Here is a 23,011-nt window from a genome sequence, read left to right as displayed (position 1 = left end):
TTTGAAAGTCTATAATTATTAAAACCCATTCTGTCACATCCGGAGTTCCTGGAACGTTCGTTTAATTTGGAAAAAAAAGTTGTTACCTCAAAGCTGTTTCTTCAATTCAAATTTAGGCTCGGTGATTGAGCTCTACCATCAGGAGACAGCATACCCCAAGCTTCTAGGACTGCCATCGATTCAGAGGCGTCTCAGCGGCTTAAAGACACACGTTCATGAACCCGTAAATTGATGGATTCTTACGTTGATCCCATACTTTGATGTTCTCGTACTCTCACCGCTGTTAGAATAAAAAATAAACTAGGATAATACAAATTACCTTAACTTCAGTTATATAATAAAGTCAACCTACTTTAGGTTATATAAAACTCAAATCAATACTTATTACTTTAAAACACAAATAGACATTACCTACTTCAATATCTTGATTTTAATAGAAAATAATTCATTTGTAATTAGGGTCATGCCCTTTATACAAAGAAGTGAGTACATAGTATTCCACAATAAGCCTACATAAATCACAAGTTGGTTGAATTACTTCATAATAAGGTCTTTCGAGTATTGTTGTTAGCTATCTTCAATCAGTTCTCTCACATAAATTACATATATAGTGTAATTCAAAAAAACAAATTACATGATAGGTATTTCCTTGAGAATCAAGAAAGCGTTTCATTAGAATCAACAAAAAAATGAAATCTATTACACAAAATACTGATATAACTCATAATAATATACTATAAACATCAGTCAATTTGGATTTAAACAACAGTAATTGAAATTTAGTTTAATAGCTTCCTCTTAAAAAATAATTTAAATCAAAAAATATCCTAATTCCTACTAATAGGTATTCTAAATTTCCACAAAACATATATCGTTCATTTTCTTCCAACATTTATCAGTTTGAATTACCATTACCATCTTCCATTCAAATCAAAAGGACTATTCTCAATTATTACACTTTAATTACGGTACAGTACAATAAATACTTTGATGGGAGCTTTCATCGATAATAATTTCCTCAATTATATTATAAATCTATGACGTACCTTTAGTAGCGGTTATAGGAGGAAAATCTCCATTGTGAGGTGACAATTTGATACTCTCTCTCTCTTCTTAATTAAAGCAACTACTGAGGCGGAAAAAACTAAAAATGCTACTGGAACAAAAGGTTCCAGAGCCAAATACTAAAAAGGCCTAAAGCTGGCATGAGAGCCATGATTAACACAAAGTTCTGATCAGACTACATTTAGTAGTGCTCATGACAGAGGACAGACGCTGAGTGAATGCACTTCACTTTTCTCGTCTTGCCGTGGACAGCTGCAAACGGCCTCACTAGATGGGAACCCAACCAACGCCAGCTGTGATTGGCAGCCACTATTTTCTAGAAAAATTTCCGCCAATAGAAAGTAACGGTACAACTATAATTTTAGATACATTCTCCCACCAAGTGACAGCTATTTTTCCTTGACAGCTATAAATTCCTTGCCTTATACGGTCGTGAACCAGACTGATACTCCAAGAAAAACCGTTGATTTTCTTAGTATCATTACTTCTACACACAACTCTTACAGAGTCGACACGACACAACGCAGAAAAGCAGAGGTCATGAACTAAGCTGTTGCTCCAGGAAAATTGTTGTTTTTCTGAGTACTACAACTTCTATGCACACACTGACAGAGTCGACACAACACACCGCTGAAAAGCAAAACAGCAAAATCCATTTTCATAACAGGCTAATTCTCATAATTCTCATCACTCACAATTGTAACAATAAATATTGTTACACTACCCCCACGCCGTTCCAAAGAATATGTCGTCAGTAGTCATTAACACTGCTGCCTTTTTTAACCTCTTCCAGGATTCGATTTTGAGCCCACCCCTCCAAGAATTCCAAGGGAGGATGTGCTTCTGTACCTAATCCTGTTACCGTAATCTTCTTGTTCAACCTGCCATTCAACGTCTGGTAGCCGCACTCAAAACTCTGCTCTGAGGTTGGGATGAAGGAATGGTCCTAAGTCCACAAAATGAAGTTAATCAGGCATACATACAAAAAGTCCTACGTTTTGCACACACACTTGGAAATGAAATACTCGTTTCAACAAGGAGGCCTTTCCATAAAACAAGGCCTACGAAGCGCACACACTGAAACAAAAAGGCCGGAGAAACATACACACATCCCAACAAAGAGGCCTTCCAACCATACTATCATGCAAGGCATATCTGGATCACACACCCTGAAACAAAACGGGTCAAGAGTGAATCCTAGTAGGCATATACCAAGCTTTGAAAACCACACACACTCATACAAAAAGCCTCCAAACTATACTAAGGAACAAGGCCTACGAATCACCCACACACTGAAACAGAAAGGCCCAAGATACACAAACACACATTCGAACAAAGAGGCTTCAAGCCTTATACAACAAGGTGTAAGTGAGAGATAGGGAGTGCGAGGGAGACAGAGTAGCAATCGTCTATCGTTTACCCATAACACTTCATCTGCATCTTTATGAGCAAACACAACATCGTGTGCTTTGGCACAAGTTTTGGCCAACAAACTGTCATCGTTGGTTGAATAGGGATCAGTGGTGTTATTTCATAAGGGATGCTGAAAATTTTGAATGAATCTCACTACACCAGCTACCATTCGCTTTGTTTACAAGGGTCGAGACCCCAATGCTGCTGCTTAGCAACCCAAAAATGGCATTACCGGCCTTTCACTATCCACTCACCCTACAACTCTTTCAATCTGTCTCTATCTGTCTCTCTCCCTTACTTCATCCTTTCTGATTCTCGTACTCTTCTCTTACCACTGTATCTTCCCATCCTCCTTTAACAATAAAACCATCTTATATTTCCCTCCATTTATAATATTATCTTCTCCGTTTCCAGTTTTCTTCGCTTGTTTCCACTCCCTTCCAATTCACTATTCTCTATTCTTGTCTTCCTATCTTTACGTAATGAGTATTTCCTTCTTCCTTAATCCTTATCTTTCTCCTTATCTATCTCTATCAACACCAGAATCCAACTCAAAATTCACTCTTGTACTTGATTTATTTTCTCTTTTACTCATAATTCTAGTAAATTGAACTCTTCACTACTTCCTCCCTTTTCACCTCTTCTCTTTAACATCTCCTTCTCTCTTGGTATTTATACAAATCTCATACTCTCTTTACTCCGTCTAGTTTTCTCTCCTTCAATTTCCAGTCTACCTTTTTTCTCTCACTTGATAATTTTTGTCACTAGAAGCTCAGTTCTCCGATCTTCTCAACTTCTCCTATCAATATATATTTTCCTTTGATACTTTCTCTCTTCCCATAGCAATATTTTCCCTCCAAATATTTCTCCTTTCATATCTCTTTCTCTACTCTCTCTCCCACTTCATCTCCCTCTCCTTTTTCTTCAGTGTCTATCGCTTTTCTCGTAACATAATCTAGCCTTGTCTCATAACATTCTCACTTTTCTATCTTCCTCACCGATGATTCTCACAATCTACTGTCATTACTCCCGCATGATTCTACTCCTCCTCCCGTGCCCACAAATCTTCCATTCTTCATCTTCTCAATTCTTTATAAGCCTTTTATTCTCGACATTTCACTCCTCTTACTATCATGTGCATGACGCTTGAGTTAGAACCAATCTCATTCAAAGGATTGAATTAATTCAACTCAATTTGATATCCAAGTTTGTTTATCATTATATGATAATATATAATGCTGGAGGTCTTTTTCACAGATAACAATCCACTCCAGAAACCTCTGATTCAAACTCAAAATGTATCAAAAGTATAATTATGCAGAACCAATATAGACCAAATCATACATTGATTAAATCCACTAACCACCTAGATCGAGCTTCAAGTTACATTGTAATCTACAAACAATCCGAGATATTTCAATTTCGCATGTTGAAATTTGCTTTGAACTGTCAGCAAGCGTTAATGAGTAACAACAATTCTTTCAATGCAATCCCTGCTGACAGTTCAAATTGGATTTCATCAGGGATAATCACAACTCTTGGATAAATTTAAGTCAACAATAAATTCTCATTCGGTAGGGAATCACCCATTTTGGAAGTCTACGGATAAACAATATTTCATTCAACTTCACCTGAAAAGGCCTTGAATCAACAATAATGAATCCAGTTGAATCAAATTATTTGGATATGAGGCGTTCTCTTGATCTCAGATATGAATGGGGTTTTAATGAACATAACAGATAACCTGAAACCTGAGAATGTTTTGAGAGATATATAGTGGTGTATTAATCATGTAATTAATACACCAACATCGTTCATTGTACCCTGAAGGTTGTGTACAGAGTCAAAGATCATTGATTTCTGAGAGAGATGACTTGTACTCTCCAAGTATATCTAAATATTTTCCAATCCCAATATTGGATTCTGAACATATACATGCGAGTATACATCAGAGATTCGGCAGCTTACGGTTGTGATCATCTAAGCAAGTTCAACGTTCCTTGATGATGTTCAATTTGTTTGATGTACTTTCTTGAGACTTCAAAGTTTAAGATTTATAAATATCGTGATTGTTCGATTGTTTCATCTTTGTTGTTAGTTATTTCTCGAAAAGTGAGAAAATAGAACCAACAATATAATTTTAATCGATCACTGTCTTACAAAACAGAGATGCGAGATCAGGTTACATACAGTGAGAATCCTCCAGATATGAATATTACAATTTTTGACTCTATACTGTTTCATATAATAGTGCAGACAACCAATTGAATTTGTGAATAGGTGATGAAAGCTGGAAATATATAGTTAGATATTCATATCAATGAACTTATATTAAATATTATATGAATATTCATATCAATCATCATTTAGTGTATTATTTGAGATGGACATAACCTACATAATATTTGGACAATTTAAGACAAAATTAGGAAATTGAAGAAGTTTAGGGCAATAGCCTGTTTTTCTTTTACGACTACTGTATTGTTTACTTCATCCAATAAATAAATAAATAAAACTTCATATATGAGGGTAACGATCTCAAGATGTGATGAGTTCGAAATGCGATAATAATTATAAGTGTTGTGAAAAATTAATTTTTGAATGAGATTTTCACTCTAGAAACACTCTACATTGTGAAAAAGGGCATTTTAGGGAGGATAGGATGATAAAAAGAGGAATCAAGATAGTCTGAAAAGGATTGGAGTATGAAGGATGGATTGTAGATAGGTTAAGATTGATGGAGAAGAACAAAGTTGCCGACTGGATGTGAAGTAGGTAACGGATAAAGGGAACTTGGTGCTCTACAAGTACCAGCTGATCTTTGCCTTTCCATTATGTTTGTCCATCTGCGATTGCACAAGAGGAAGAGAGGAATTGTTCCGAAAGTCTGCATGTAACAGAGAGAAAGGTAGTGAATTGAGGATCTCGAAGTATCTCCAAAGAGAATCATCCTTGATGCTCAATTGGAGATTTTCTCTTCAAGTACTACTCACATCGGGTCGATATATCCTCTATTTGAACAGCAAACAATATATGTTCCAGGGAGAAACAGAGATAGGACTAATGTATTGGGGCATGGAAGAAAGAGAATGTGATGGAGAAATAGATCTTTCAGGAATTGTATCACATTGACATGAAAGGCCAATGCATGAGAGACAATAATGGACGGTGATAAGAGAAAGAGATAGGGACGATAAGAATTATCTTTGAAAAAAAATAATTGAGAAAATTATCAAAAAGGTAGATGATAAGTAGTTTGTGATTTGGTTGGTTGATTGTAGAAGTGATACAACTTATTTATAATGGACACACAAGAGAACTGTCAAATATAATGAATTTTCTCACGAATTAGACAATACTCTTGTATTTCCAAGATCGTTGTCAGTTTTGCACTCCTAGCATTATCTTAATGAGTTTATCAAAATCATACTATTGTGAGCAAATCCTCCTGAGTTACTGTCTCAAGCCAGGATCATTGTTGCAACAAGGATTGGCTCCTCCTATGACAAGCTATTACTGCATATTAGGATGGGTTTGATTGGATAGGGAAGCAACTAATAGGATTACACCTGCACAGTACACGCTGCTACGGAAGTTGTCAATCAAAATTTAGTCACTCGAGCAGTCGACATCAGCATGCTTCCATCAGAGAGAGTGAGAGAGAGCTATTGACATGAGCATGTAGTCTCATTACAACAGAGAGAGAGAGAGAGAGACAATAGCATCTAGGTACTTATTCAAGGGATAACAGTGCTTGTACTACCATGTGAGTTTATCAGCGTACAGACTGGTTGGATAATAATTAGGTCACATGAGTTTGTTGCTGAAATGCATTGTAGTGTAACATTATTAAAGACTTGTTACTCATTCAGCATTAAAAACTAATATTAATAATGAAGACAAAGTTAGATATCATTTTACCAAAGTTAGTGATATCAAAATGAGCTCCAGGCTTGTGTGAGGGGGATTATACGAATGATTATGAGAGATGAGTGGCCTACTGTTATAGATGGGTTCCAAACCATTTCTAAATTCATCAATTGAAGAAGTTGACTCTAAATGTGACTATTCTTCTGAAGGCATTAGCAGGCACATGAATATCAAGCCCTACTCATCTAATTTAAGTTTAGTGTCATTTTATATTGTATTTCCGTAGTTCGTTAGTATCATATATTGTATATAATAATAATAAATCATTTTATTTGTACACGGTATAACCATACAAATGAGTTGAGTATAACAAATTCTATCGATGACTAAATTAAACAACATGAAAAAAAATGTTTGGCAGCAGATGAAACTAATAACAAGATCCAATTATAAATCTGCATACAACCACGCACAATGGAAGTACCCACATTACAATTAATAAACAGTATTACTATGAATTGCTAACATTCAACAAGCTCACATTAAAAGGTACAAGGTAATTCCTAATCAATAATATAAATAGATTCAACATATTCAAACAACTCAGTAACTTAAATACATTCATCAAGTTCAGCAAATCCAATAAATTTAATACATTCAACAAATCCACTAAACTCAAAAAACTTAACAATTTTAGTTAACTTATCTAATTCAATTAGTTTACAGACTTCACTTTCAATAAAAAGAACCTACTCAATCAACAAGAACCATTTTAAAATATTTCCATCGAAAGTTGAGTTGGAGACGTTGAAGCGAGCGGTTGTGTTTTCGGAAGCTCTCTTATCGAGTTTGATAATGCCGTTAGATTGTGTGATTTACCGGTTACGAGTCGAAATGTTTGTTGCTGTGTTCGGTGCTATTCTTTTTAGGTTAAACAATGCCTGTAAATCAGCAGTAAATTGTAAAAGTTGTAATATTCTTGCAGCGTGTGTTATTTTAATTCTGTTGGCCATCGCTGCATTGAGTCTAACCCGGGTCCACAGAGGACTGTCGATGATTTGTTTCAAAAATAAGAAAATATAGAAAATATAATTGTTGACATTCCCGAAATAAAAAGTGCTGTGTTGAACATAAATAAGGATATTGTGGTATTGAATAATGATGTTGCTATGCTTAAGAAACATTGTGATCGTCTTTCTAAGGAAAACAGCCAATTAAAGGTAGACGTGGATCGCTTAGAGGGATTTTCAAGACGTAACAACTACAACATTCAAGAGGAGAACGGGGAGAATAGTAACATGTGCGAGGTCATGATCAAAGATATTATTCGGACAAAATTGAATGTGAATATGGAGCCATACGACATAGAGCGAGCGCATAGAATTGGTCGCCGAGCTGCATATATTGTATATTGTATTGTTCAACTGGAAAAATTATATAACTCATGGTATTTGTATTATACCAGTCCATTGATATCTATCTCTTCTAAAAATCTTTGATAAATAATGGCTCTTAGAATAGCTTATACTCTCTACATTTAAATGACAAATTCGGACAGAAGTCCCAAGATTTCTAGTCGGGAAGTCCTTAAAAAGACTGTTGGGTTTAATATTCATTTGCATATTCCGAGAAGTAGAGTTGTGTCGTGTATGGTCAAGAGAACAATCGTTTGTCTGACTGCCGATTGTTGTTAGCTCATTTAGCGTTATCCAGGGTGCACCACGAGGAGGCGAACTAACATTACACCCCATGAAGATGACTTCATTGTTTATATATGTGACATAATGTTAGATAACATAAAGATTTTTGTCGTAGGGCCATACGCTAAATAAATAAAAATATCTCTTCTAGATCACAAAATATTAAACCCGATCTGTGAAACCAAAATTATTGGAGATCATTCTTTCAATTATGATTGGAAATAGAAAGCTTACCACAAAAAAATTAGAATACTCTATTACGCTTATAGATAATCAGAGCCTGTTCCAAGAAATTTGGGATTCCTATAATGTGAATGAGAGGCTACGACACACTAGTTATCTTAATTCATAACTTGATTCATCAAGTACTAACGTTTTGTGTGAGAGAGTCTTCCTCCCATATCACAAGATACTAGATTTTCATTAGAGAGGACTCCAAGTAGTTGATTTCCTATCCAGAACTTCAAAAATAAAAAACTTTAAATGAAACTCTGTCATAATTATTTTGTCTCTTTTCTGGCTCAAAATTTTTCAAAATGACCCTTAAATTTCCACTTTGTAGAGATTTGAGTGGAATATTTTTGTTTTTAATTAGTTTTCAAATATCGAAGTTTTAAATTTTTAGTTTAGTCATTAGTTTTGAAGTGGAAATTGAACTTTTTGAAGTGAAAAGTGAATCTTAACCTCATTATTTTTTGAAACTTTTATTTGTAAAATAAATTTGGGAGAAGACAGTTTTGAGCTATGCCTGTTCTCTTCCCCCAACCAAATTATATATTATAATTGTGATTTTGTGATTATATGTTATAACAAGTATCCATTTTTCAGTTAGTTTTCATTCATGTTTCTAGTTTAACTATCAATTCCAATGTATTCAATCAAATCATTCTACCATATTCTATCATAAAATTTATTCAATCATGAAAAACTCATACAATTTAGAAAAGTTACAATGGAACTGACACGGATTTTCAATAACGTATCAGATATAGGCTACACACATTTATAACAATATTTATAACTCTCCTTAGTCCAGCCAGAAAGCCAAGGTTTATCTTCATTTTTTCCTCTCTGCAAAAAATCAAGTTTCTCATCCTCAATCCTTATTCCATACGGTATCTCCACGGGATAACTGATGTAAATTAACGAAACATTTGATTAAAACGAGTATTCTTCACAATATAACTCGTGAATATTTACTGGAGATTTTGATATAACAAGTGTCATGGGAGAACAACAGTGAATCAGTGTACCGATCGCTGTGATTGGTCAGCCACATTAGCCAGTCAGACGAGATCCACCAATCAGCTGCTTTGATGTCTGCTGATTGAGTCGAAGCCTTTGCAGCAGTCAAAGCAATCTGCTGACTCAGTCCTTCAGCAGTCAGCTCCAACAAACACAATTAGAATCATCCTAGCCTGGGTCATCGGTTGACATCGCAAAGCCAGTGTGTTGTGTACTGTGGCTAAGCATTAACCTCCTTGTCAACCCATGACCTCGCTACAACTGTGACCAAGTCTAGACCAAGTAAAATCGAGGTTCATCAGCTATCCTAGGTTGTTTTATCACAAAAACTTGACGTATAGACATTTTTTTATGAATATTTAGTTGAAAAATCTCAATAAACAACATTTTTAGTAGAAAAATTGTAGTCACAAGGGTACCGGGAAGACGGGAAACCAAAAAAACATAGTTTTGACAATAATAGTGTACCTACAAAATTGTCGCAAACCACTATAGTGAGATACATTTTCACTAGATCTATAACTTAGCTACTATAGATCGTTCAATCACGAAATTAGTTCGGCTATCGCACGTTTCTACAATAGATACTATGAACTATCCATACTATAACTTGTGTCACTACTTAGGTACTTCACCAGTGCTGGAGAGGGGAGAACAATGATTCTAGTCTACTGAACTATAAGGAGAGAAAAAACCTACTACATTTATTTATTTATACATTGATACATACAATATCATTCTCAACTATGAATCAATGGTGGAAAGATGGATTTTCTCAACAAAAAGATGGAGGGTGACTGTAATTATACTTGCTAGAGAGCTTTTAGATGGAGCAGAAATATTTTCTTTCCTAATAGAGCGTACGTATAAAATCATTATGCGAAATGAAAACTATGCAGAAGAGAATGAGTTGAGTTCTACGAATTTTAGAATAAAATGAGTAGAGTTGTATCAAGTTTTGTGCTGGGATTGGGTGAATACACTATTTTATCCACTAACTTGAATGTGACAGTAGCCTATATGCTTGAGAATATTATATAATGTAATTATACTGAATTGATAGCCCAATTATCCTCTCCATATAATAGTAGTATTGTTCAACCTATAATGAGTATAATGTGACTTCCAGGCAACAGTATTATAATACAGCAGACTCTGGATAAAACAGACTTACCACCAAACGAAGAGCTCCCTACTGAGAGTAGCCCAAGCTACTCGTATTTTTCATACTTTTATCACCAGCCTTCCTATAATATAACTCATGCCTCATCGTTCATAAAGAATGGGGAGACATAGCAGGTCTGATTTATAAAATTGCTCTGGGAACAGCCTCGCTCTTGAATACTGCTCATAGAAGAGACAGAAAAGAGGCGATGAAAGAGAGAAGGAATGAGTGGAGAAGAGAGAGAAGGAATGAGAGATGATTATAGGGAAGAAAAGGAATCACTGAACGATGAAGAGAGATAGGGAACAGCTCTGCTCTGGAATACTACTTACAAGGAGAAGAGAAAAAGAATTTTGTGAGAAAATCACTGAGAAATAGAGATGGAGAAGGAAAGGATTACTGAGGATGGAAGAGGTGAGAGAGGAAAAATAGGAGAGAATTTGAGAAAAGTGAGAAGGAAGAACCTGGAGAAGACTGTGATTCACAACGAATCTGCTCTTTCAGAGCATTGCACCTCACTATTTCTCGATATTATTCCGTATATTATTGCCTCTGAATGTTTTTCCCAAGGGAAGTATTCTTGCTGGAGTTTTGAAGTAGCTATTATATAAGTTATACCGTGAACAGGAGTTTACAGACTCAGCTCCTGCTTTTGTTCTGTGAGGATTTCTTTGAAATGATTCGATACAATACCTGCAGTACTTTTATTTGTATGCTGGTTGAATGGATACAAAAATAAACTTGCATACTGGCAATACTCTTATTCGTATGCAAGTCGAATGAAAACGAGGAACTAAATTTAGTGTACAAGAGGGAATACTATGATGCTTTCATTATATTTCAAATCATTTCAATTCTAACCTTGCTCTGATAAATATGCATAGTGGATTTGATAGACAACATTTTGGTGGATTTAATGATTTTCCAATTGTATCTGGTAGTGATTGAAGAAATTTCTCATATCCTCCTCAAGCCCTTCAATTGTCGACGTTCAAGTATATTGCAATTTTTGTATTATTTCAGATGACCTCAAGTGGAAAGTATATTAATATACAGAGCAGTTCACCAATCAAAATGAACTAGTAGTTCTGCTAACAGTAGACCTCAAGCAGTATCCTCATCCACAAGTACCTGATTTAGGCCGGTTACAGAGCTCGACCGACCTTGTCTTGTCTTTTCCATAGATATTCAATGTATCCGTACAGAGCAGGATTGACGTACAGGTCAGGACCGTGCGTTTTATACAGCGTTAAGAAAACCATCGGTAGAGCTCGTGCGCATCCGTTCCATCGGTCGACTGACACGCTATTGAAACGAACAGAAGCTTTTATCAGAGCTGTACAACTGATCAGTAGCCCGATCGCAACATAACCAATGTGCTGACACCTCTGCCCGACAATCAGCTGATATTGAATTGAATAGCATAATGAATTAATTCAATTAGTAGTGCCATTATTTGAATTCAGAGTTTTTCTATACATTTCTTCAATCATTTCTAAATTTGTTATTGAAAAAATCATATATTATTAATATTATCTATATTTATTTGATTCGTAGCTTAAAGTGACTGCAAGTATTCCCAATGGTGATACAAGCTCGAAATAACTCATCAAAATTTCTGAAGGACATTCTGAGGTAGTTGAAAAATGTATCTTCACCCCAAGCAATAATGTAATAATGGTACTAAATTCCCTTTGAAATGCTCTTTGGGCGACCATCGGATGAACTTGATATCTACGTCTTTTAATCTTTCGTTTACGAAGATAATAAGCCGCAATTAAACAATCTGTAAAGGCGTCCATTTTGTGAGTCAGAAAAACTGATGTATGGATGCGTATGGTCAGGATGATGCATACGCACTGACGGTCGGTCGAGCTCTGAATGTTTAAAACTGATTCATCGATGCGTACGGTCAGGATGGTACATACGCACTGACGGTCGGTCGAGCTCTGTAACCGGCCTAAAACTATATATAGACCTAATGGAAATACAGCAATAGACTGGCTTCTCCACACACCATCTGTGTAATCACTTGTCAGCTGATTTATGATGAATAATATTCTATATTCTGATTCTAACTCTAATATTGGCGTATGAAGGAGGCTCCTTTTTCCTTTTATATTATCCTTAAAATGCAAAATTTCCAAAAACCTTGTATATACGTCGATGCGCAATTAAAAAAGGAACATACCTGTCAAATTTCATGAAAATCTATTACCGCGTTTCGCCGTAAATGCGCAACATAATAAACATATAAACATATACATTCAAACATTCAACATTCAAACATTCAAACATTCAACATTCAAACATTCAAAAATTCAAACATTCAAACATTCAAACATTCGAACATTCAAACATTCAAACATTCAACATTCAAACATTCAAACATTCAAACATTCAAACATTCAAACATCAAACATTCAAACATTCAAACATTCAAACATTCAAACATTCAAACATTCAAACATTCAAACATTCAAACATTCAAACATTCAAACATTCAAACATTCAAACATTCAAACATTCAAACATTCAAACATTCAAACATTCAAACATTCAAACATTCAAACATTCAAACATTCAAACATTCAAACATTCAAACATTCAAACATTCAAACATTCAAACATTCAAACATTCAAACATTCAAACATTCAAACATTCAAACATTTTAACACTAAGAGAAATGCCAAACCGTCGATTTGAATCTTGGACCTCACTTCTCTCGATAAATAAAAAATTTTCCATAGAATTAATTTATTATTAATTTCATTTTGTGGACTATCGTACACAAGTACGAAACCAATATACGATAAAAATATAGAACAACAAATCCATCAGGTTCAATTCTCTGCTACTACTTCCAGCTTGTTGAGTTGATATTATTATACACATATACTTCACTACTATACTTATTATATTATTACACAGAAGTGGAACTCATCGGTATTGATTGTCATGAAACTAATATAAACTGCTCGCATTGATCGAATGGGAATCAATAATTTTATTTTTGAGGGATGAGTTCAAAGTTAATCTCGATCAGCTTCAAGTGATTTTTATTATCTTTTTACTGACAAGTCAGAAATACAATCAAGCGTTTCTTGATAACTTAGACAAATAAGAAACACAACTTATGAAGTACATTGATTCTACCCATTGTAAATGTTGCCTCAATATGAAGCATATGTAGTTATATCAAATTCAGGTTAATTATTCAGTTTATAATCATTTTTTATTTGGTTTGAATCTCATCTTTTATTTGAGACATAATAGAGCAAATCCATGTTGAGAACAATTTTTCATCAAAGGAGTACTACTTATCCTCGGGATTTTCGAGTTGATAAGATACTGTTAAATAAGAAACTGATAAGATGTTAATGGATCATCTAGGAGCAGACAGAGCTCATCGGACCAACTAACAGCGGACCAATAATTAGAATCCGGGAAACTGTCGGGGAAGGAAAAGCGACTGACTAGTCTGTGGTCCGAGAAAAGCAGAAAATTCGGAAAATCTAGGCCAGCAGCCAGAAAGAACATTCAAGTTGACAGATGAAAGAATTTCGGCAGACAAGTCGACGGAGACAAGTGGATATAAGTGATGGTGGAGTGACAAGGACGAAGATGGCGGGATGAGGAGGTTGGAGGGAATTGATGTAGTGAGAAGGGGAAGAGGAGTGAAGAAATGAAGGAAAGCCACACATCTTCGACGTTGTTGAATTGACAGAGAAAAGTGGTTACAAGTGGTGGTGGAGTGACAAGGACGAAAATAGTTTAAGGAGTAACAAATAAAGAAGAAGAAAGAAGACGGAAAGAGGGAGAAGTGAACGATGGAGGAGGAAGATGAGGATGAGGAGGAGAAAGACACACATCTCCGATCGTCCGGAACTCATTTCCTCTTGAAGGCACCAAGGTTATGTTGGGGAGGGCTTTACTTTGACAAGAAAGTTGGGAGATTTGATGGAGACCGGAGAGGGGAAAGAGGGAAAGAGGAGATCGTGGTGTTGAGAGGGGAAGTGTGAAAGGGGGAGAGGTAGTAGCGGATGATGAGGAGGATGAACAGGAAGAGGAAAAATGGGAGGAAGGATGTCCCTGAATTGAGCGAAACGATTTTTGTGGGTGGAAAAAGTGCTAGGGTAGGGGAAGAGGGTAGTTTAGTGGAGTGCTAGATCTGAAAAAGTGACTGCCACACGAATGGTGGTGAATTTCTAGGATGAAATAAATTTGAAAGAAGATTCTGGTTCTCTCTTCTCCGCTTCTGCTTTATACAAATCCAATTCAACTATTCTCTGTTTCTGTCCAACCTGGGTTACTCTCTATCTATTCTTCATGAATCATAAACGCAACTATCTTCTGTCTTTGTCCAACTACATCTTACCAGGATCAATACGTCTCTATTCTTCATGGATCAAAAGTTCAACTATTTCCTGTCTTTGTTCAACCACATCTTTCCAGGGTCACTTCATCTCTATTCATCATGAATCAGCTGCTCAACTATTCTCCATCACTGTCCAACTACATCTTTCCAGGGTCGCTACGTCTCTATTCGTCATGAATTATCGTGGTAGCTCTCAACCTATCATGGCCAGAAACGGTTGACTCATCAAAACAGGAGAGACGCGATTTGTTTGCCGCGCCTCGGGCCTTCAACTGCGCATCGATTAATCTGCTGCTTCTGCTATTTTTTGAATTAGAAAAATTAGCATACACAGTGCGCTTCGGTGTCTCTGAGGGACCGTGAACTGTTCGCTCTCAGCCCTCGGGGCCATCTCCGCATTTTCCGTCACTTTCCCGATAACAGCGGACGTCGGAAAATTATTGTTACAAACTTTGAGGTCACAGAAAGTACTCTCTTCACGTGCACTTTTGTTTGGTGTGACTGATGCTTTGTTTTCTCATTTTTTTCGCTGTAAGAGAATCCGATCAAATCTAAAAAACCATATGATGCATTGAACCCTCTCAATTATTCTCGAATAATGAATATTGTTTCACAGAAATTATACAAAGGAAATGTGGGACATTTATAGTTGATACACTATAGTCTATGCTGGGCTTGTTTGTGCACTTACTATTCTTCCATATGTTTCAATTCAATAGACTTTTGAAAATTCAGGAGTGAGGCAACTATCTAATCTATCCAATAAATCTGAAACTTGATTACTTTCATTTGAAAAGACTTCTGAACACTCATGAGAGAGTCAACTATTCATTTTTATCACTCTCAATCTATTCAATAAATTTAATTACTTTATAGTGGGTTGTTTGGGAACCAATTTAACTACTACAAAACTCTTCGAGTACATTGAAAATCAATTGGATCACTTCCAACCAACAACAAATTGCCTGCATTTTCTCTTCTAATCATTCAATGATGAGTTATTATTATACATTAATACTCCATTGACTCTCACAAGGATTAAATTTGAATCAACTTTTCTCCAACCAACAACATCTCATTTCTTCAAAACAGCTATTCTAAACTACATTTTGCTATTGAAGCATCTTCAAGAAAATTGAAGACTCTAACGACTTGGAGTTGTTTTACTGTCCACGTGACATCCATACTTCTCATTCACTCTCGCACTCTCTCTATTTTTATGTGTTTTCTGTCTTTTTCTGTGGTGATCGTGCCTGTGGAGGTAGTCGCGTATTTTGCCCGGGAATCACGACATGGGTAATCTTCTTTCCACTTTAATATACCAAAACGTGCCGCTGACAAATTGGAATTCCTTTGCGCTCTCCTCTTATTGAATTAAAGCAGCTTCAAAAGCTCTATCTCACTCTCTCTCACTCTTTCTCTCTCTCTCTCATTCTCTCTCTCTATCTCACTCTCTTTTTCTCTCTCTCTATCTCACTCTCTCTAAAGCTCGCTTTAACTCTGTCTCTCTCTCCAGAGTACTATGTGGTAATAAAACAAAACGTGGGAATATTCTTGGTCCTTGGACCTGGATCAGAGGCGAAGTAGTATTTACTGTATAGAAACTAGAATTTAGGTATTACTTTCAGGAGGTGAATGTAAATGAGTGTTAGGTAGGATGTGACTTACAAAGTTGATTCGATCCAATTAAATACTGATCGTTATTTTTTGTAATATAGGTGAGCAATCATTTAATTGATAATCCAAGGTACATTCACACATGCATTCACATATTCACAGATCATTGACACAGTTGCGAGTTGATGCTGGATAGCAAAAACCTCTGACCTGGATAACAAACTGCTGAAGATAACACAATGGAGGAGTTAACTGAGGAGTTAACAATGTATGTCTGTGATAGCACGGATTGGAGTCAGTGTCCCGTCTGATTCATTTTTTCCAATTGGTCTCTTCTACTATATCTAATTAGAATTATCATTTACCCAACTCAACAATCACCTCTTGTTTCCTTTCATGTGAGCAATCATGAGATGTTCATATTTTTGTTTACGAATATTTTGAAACATGACTCATGATAAATTGTAACTTGGACGTTATTTCTACTCTTGTAATACCTCATTTTTTTGTATTGCGGATGATGCCGAAATAAGATTTTGCTTGGGCGTGGGTAATGAGAAGTGCGAGGGTTAGACATGAAATGATCAAACGTCCATGGCCAGTTTATGGGATTCGGCGGGATTCGAACCTGCAACCAGGTAGCACTAGCACACTAAAGGGTGCAACACCTTAGTCAACTCGACTATCTGACTGGCAAAAAATTACTTATCACTCTAGAAAAATACAGTTCTGAGTTGAGACACATGTTTTTTTTTTCAATCATCGAATGATTCGTTGTTGCATATTTTATCCCGCGATAATCAAGAAAATACTATCAAGAACATTCCTATTTGTTGAATGTAAACTAGGACTATGAATAAAATATATCCAAAGAATATTATGAATGAAGAATATTCAATTTGAATGAATTATTACAAATCATTGCAATCAGTTTATCAGAGATTGACAATGTTGTAACAACCGAAACCGGTCTTTCTGAATTCTAATAAAATATTGTTTTTGACAATTTCTTAGTCTTTCTATTCATTACCAATTTGAATAAATTTGTACTGGAATTTGACGGATTATCATTGTTGGATCAACTAATGCCTAATCATCAATCTCCAAATTTCAGCTTAGAAATGAAATGCCCCCAATGTCTACATACACAAAATGATGTGGTGACAAACCGCTGAATGAGTATACTCACATCCACTCTCAACTGTCAGCACCCCTTTTGAACAAAATCACATCTCACCCCATTCAACTAATGCTGACAGTTTGAACACATCATCCAACAAGTGTAGTTGAGTAGGCACAAATCTGTGTTGTTGTTCGTAAATAATAACGATATGTGTGCTGTAGTAGTGAGATGAATCACTTTCAAACTGGCAGAATTTGTTGAATGGGAAGAATTTGATGTTATTTATTTGTAACGCTGACAGTCTAAAGGCAGTGGAACAATAGTCAGCTGGCTTAGAATACTGTCAGCATTAGTGGAATGGGAAGCATTGATGTTATCCACACGGTATGCTGACAGTTTAAGTGGAAAAGTGTGTCTCATTCAGGCCTAGAACAAGGCACGGTTGCCTGGTAGGCATAATACTGTTGGATGTCACCAATCCTTACGAATCTCTCACAACGCATCCCATTCAACGAATGCTGACATTTTGAAGTGGATCGGACTGTAACACAACTGTGCGGTTAGATAGAGCTGTCAATCATGCAACTTGGAAAACTGTTTCCCGCCAAATCTGCTGACATGGATCTGTCAACCCACAGAGCACAGAATGCGACAACTGTTAACAATATTGTAGCTTGGTTGAGTCGGTACAAATAATATTGTTCCAGTCCATCAACTGATAATTGAGTGTGTTTAGTAGTCTATCTAACCACTAAATTAATTATGATTAGAGATGATTCTGTAATAGAGTACAGTTTTGTACAATTCTCAGCCTCTATGCTAAAATCGCAAACTGTAGTTCTAAATCCATATAATATGACGTATCGATTTTTATAATATTGTAGTTTTTGTAAGAGCTCATCAATAGATCTTGTGAGTTGAGTATTTCAACTCTGTATGTTTGATATATGATTATTTTTGTCATAATGCGATTGTAGCGTGGTATGTAATATGTGATTTAACACCTATAACTACAAACGAATCGTGTTTACCTTCTGAATATGTATGGTTATCTGATAGGGAGGGGAACTTTCGGCATTCATTTTCTCAACTATTTCAATATTTCATTGTGAAATTTGTAATGATTTGGCTCATACATAGTCTTATAATGGTTTATCGATCTATTTCGGACTTCAGTGTATGAACAAACGATTCGCTTGTCACCATCACTCAGACTTGCAGTCAATTATTCAAATTATAAAAAACATGTTAGTTTTTTAAATGATTGAAGCGCTTCCAAGATTGTGGTAATTCCATGATTATGTGGCAATAGATTCTCTGTTTCTCTAAATAGGGTGGGAATTAGTGTAGCAGCGAAGGTAGCTTCAACCTTGAGGTGTTGAATATAATGCATGTTTTCAAATTGTGGCGCACATAGTGGAGTAGTATGCTATAACCCATTTGAATACATGCATTTCATCCAACACTTTCAATCTTGAAGCTACTAAAAAACTAGTACCTTTGCCGCTCCACTTGGAAGGCTGACCATGATTCATGTGAGTTCTTCATTTAAACATTGCTGCAATAGACTCAATCACTCTTCTATCGAATAACTCAATCTAAAGATGATTCCATTGGAATTCTATTCAAATTGATAATGGATAATTGATAGTGTGAATGGTGAGAAATATGTGCATTTATCATTAGAATTTTATTTTCTAACGATATTTTTCTGTTTTGGTTCCAGTATGCAACCAGTTCTCAAGAGGAGTGTTCTCGATGTTGGGAGCAGTCAGCCCGGACTCATTCGACACTCTGCACTCGTACAGCAACACGTTCCAAATGCCATTTGTCACACCCTGGTTTCCTGAAAAAGTAAGTTATTTGGGACAGTTAATATAATTTATTATTTCTATTCAGTTTTCATCCAAGTTGAACAATTCTGATAGAACTAGAAATAACGGATCTCCACTAAAAAAAGTAATCAACCTTTGGTTAATTAAAATAACTAGTAGTTCTGTGAACAGTAGACCTCACGCAGTATTCTCATCCACAAGTACCTGATTGGAAATACAGCAATAAACTGGCTTCTTCACACATCTGTGTAATCACTTGTCAGCTGTTTTATGATGAATAATTCTATAGTCTGATTTTTACTCTGATACTGACGTATGAAGGAGGCTCCTTTTTCCTTTTATATTATCCTTGAAATGCAAAATTTCCAAAAACCTTGTATATACGTCGACGCGGAATTAGTAAAGGAACATACCTGTCAAATTTCATGAAAATCTATTACCGCGTTTCGCCGTAAATGCGCAACATATAAACATACAAACATTTAAACATTCAAACATTTAAGCATTAAGAGAAATGCCAAACCGTCGACTTGAATCTTAGACCTCACTTCGCTCGGTCAATTTATAGATGGAATCATAACTTAGGAGACCAGTAAGAGATAGGCTATACTTTACCTCCCCACTCCACAAAATGGACTCAGCCATCTATTTACTCACTTATCCTACCTCATATAATGAGAAAGTGGAATCTATACTCTTTAAAAAATATAACCAAACAGTTGCTTTCTCTTTGATCACATAGCTAGCTCTCAATTTTAGTAACTATATATCTAGTTATAGTTACTGGTTATATATGATTACCTTGGTCTCAATCAGCTTCTAACACTCGCACAGTTCACGTACAACGGCTTCACAGGCCGCTTGAGCCCAACCATGTCATAATTTCAAAAGAGATCTATCACAATAAGAAATTTGTGAAAATACCTGTGAAACAACTCAAAGCAAGAAAGTGTAGAGAGTGCAGCAGGGTGGGACTCATTCATTGCTTTTTATCCAGTTATTTATGATTAATTTTGTGTGAGATAGCTTGTAGTCAAAATGTTGAATGGAATTTTGGAAAATCCCTTCACCTGACTCTATTGGTACTCTCATTACTATAATACCCTATTATAGAGTATTATAATAATTACGTCAACCAATACCAATAAAGATTACTTTACTCATACTATTAATACAATATTTACCTATCACTACTCTTTCTTACTTATTTTAACTATTATATTTGGCTTTGTACTCCTCAATTAAATGAATAATAAATATCGAAATAAGTAGAATTCTCTCAAATAGCTTCAAATAATAGCCGAGGAATGTTCCAGTCTATAGTAATGGGCTTGGAATTCAACTGTAATGTGATCCATTCAAACTGACAGCATTGGTGGAATGGTCAGAGAAGGTGTTATTCATGAGGTATGCTGACAGTTGAAAGTGGACTTCACTTTAGGTGCTATTCGGCTTTTGAGAGGCTTCTCTGGGTGAACACTGAACACTGAACAGTGACTAGGAAGTGAACAGTGAACAGTGTGTATTGACACTAAAGCCAGTAAATTGCAAGGCTTCGGCCTCTGAAAGCAGCAGGCTGTTTGCTTTGGGCAGCCATTCTGAGGAGCCATTTGAGGGGCGGCCATTACGGGGATCTCTGGAACTGTTGCGTCCCATTCATCAATTTATCTCGATCAATCTTCACGGTGCAACTTTTTCCGAAATTTCCAAAGACTCTCCCGATAAGAGAGTCGAGCCACCGACTACAGAGTTTTGCTTTCACGGTGGCAAGGTGAAGGTAATGAATTATTACCGGCGCACCAAGTCAAACAAGCTCCCAGAACGCACTCATGAATTCTCCATGAATCATTGAAATTGCCGGGCGAAAAAGTTGGTGCTGCCGAAAAAAATGAGAACCAATGAAAGCCATCTTCGATTCTTCCTTCTGATTTCTTTCCAGCTATATATAGTGCGTTCACTTGAAACTTACAGCATTGGTTGAATGAGAAGCATTCAATATACAGGCTGTTATATAAATTATTCTAGGAACGAAAAGTGGCAGAATAAACACCAGGAGTGAATCATCTGAGAGCGAGAAAAGATGTGTAGTGAGATTCGCTCTAAATTGTCAGTCCTCCCTGAAAAATAGCATAAAATCTCTCTATCCAACCAATTCTGTCAGTTCAAATATCTTGTTCAAAGTGAGTCTGAATGATAAAAAATTCATCATCAACTTCACGTTAGAAAGCCATAAAAATCAGTTACAGTTAGAACCTTTTTGCCTCTCAAGGTGACAAGGGAATTCATTTAGAAATATTGATTTAATTTCAGAAAGTTGATCGTACTGAGCCAACCTGGATGGAGATTGATCCAAGATTACTACATAACTATATTGTTACTCAAGGCATAGAATAGCATATGTTCTGTTATGCTTTATAACAGAGTCTATTAGTTTCACTTCATTAAAGGCTGTATAGATTATAATACGTCACTGGGAAATGAGATCACTAGTAATTATTATGTGGTAGTGAATGAGTTTTCGCTTTTCACATGACTTAATTGAGAAAGTGTTCATGGAAACTCACTAAGAAGGCTTTGAAAGAAGTTCTGTCTACATAATAGACTAATATTTTTTAAACTATTATACACTTCAACCTATAACTAACGACGGTTAGCTAAGATTAGCGTTGTCAAGATTAGAGAGGATTCATCTTTCCTTCAATAACCTGTAGAAAAGTTGAGAATCAATTCAATGAGGGAACTAGAACAAACTATCTCAACTAATACTGACTCTACTGATACAGAACCGCCGCTATATTTTCGACTGTTTACATGAATATACACTATGTACTTCCAAAATACATGAAAGTTATGTATCGTGGTAGAATCAATATAGTACAGCCTACTGTATTATGCTATGATACGAAGCAATTTTCAGGTTCAATGGAAAAGGCTATTTAGCCTTACTCTTTTCTTCTCCATGGCTATTGAGTATTATACTGTAGCCTACCACAGCGTTCTCATACAATCTTCTCATAGAGAGGATAGTATCTTGTTAAGGAATCTTTCCTCAATGCAAAAGATTTATGATTGTAGAGAGCTCCATCCCACATTATACGTCGCATTATCAGTAATGTAGCCTACATGCATCAGTCTTCCATGTTTTCGAGTTGGTGAATAGATTAATATGATAAGTACTTTGATATTATGAGTTTCACCATCTAGTATTCTCATCAATTATATCTCCATATCACAGCGAAAATCCACTCTTACAGAAAGTAGCTATATAATTTTCACATTGACTGGAAGATATAGTTATAATACTATGGTAAAGTCATGGAGTAGAATTTTACTGACATGAGTCTGACATTCTAAAGGTGAGTGCAAAAGCAATAGAGTTATGAAACATGTATGAGTGAAATAAAATCTTAGTTGTTCATATCAAAGTTTAAAAACATTCTTAAGCTGTGTCCACACTGAACGAAAGTTCGACATACAGGTACATGTTCGGCAAACATGTCTGTTGAGGGACTCAGGGACAAACATTTTAAAAGTTTAAGCAAAACTTTACTGTTTTTCCACACATTTTCAGTGTTTGCTGTAAAACATGAAAACCTGTT

At 35.8% G+C, this 23,011-nt stretch overlaps 1 protein-coding gene across 2 annotated transcripts in view; it reads left to right on the top strand.

Moving 5' to 3' along the window:
- Nucleotides 1-23,011, top strand: part of LOC111046950 (glutamate receptor 1-like) — a 351,004-nt gene that overhangs the window by 230,831 nt on the left and 97,162 nt on the right. For both annotated transcript variants that reach the window (XM_039431259.1, XM_039431260.1), the window contains exon 3: nt 19,304-19,431. In XM_039431259.1, coding sequence (XP_039287193.1) covers nt 19,304-19,431 — 128 coding nt within the window. The remainder of the gene's footprint in view (nt 1-19,303; nt 19,432-23,011) is intronic.

The sequence above is a fragment of the Nilaparvata lugens genome, chromosome 6 (genome assembly GCF_014356525.2).
Source record: "Nilaparvata lugens isolate BPH chromosome 6, ASM1435652v1, whole genome shotgun sequence".
Classification (NCBI taxonomy): domain Eukaryota; kingdom Metazoa; phylum Arthropoda; class Insecta; order Hemiptera; family Delphacidae; genus Nilaparvata; species Nilaparvata lugens.
The sequence above is the reverse complement of the archived record's forward strand: the minus strand, read 5'-3'. Positions and strand labels throughout refer to the sequence as shown.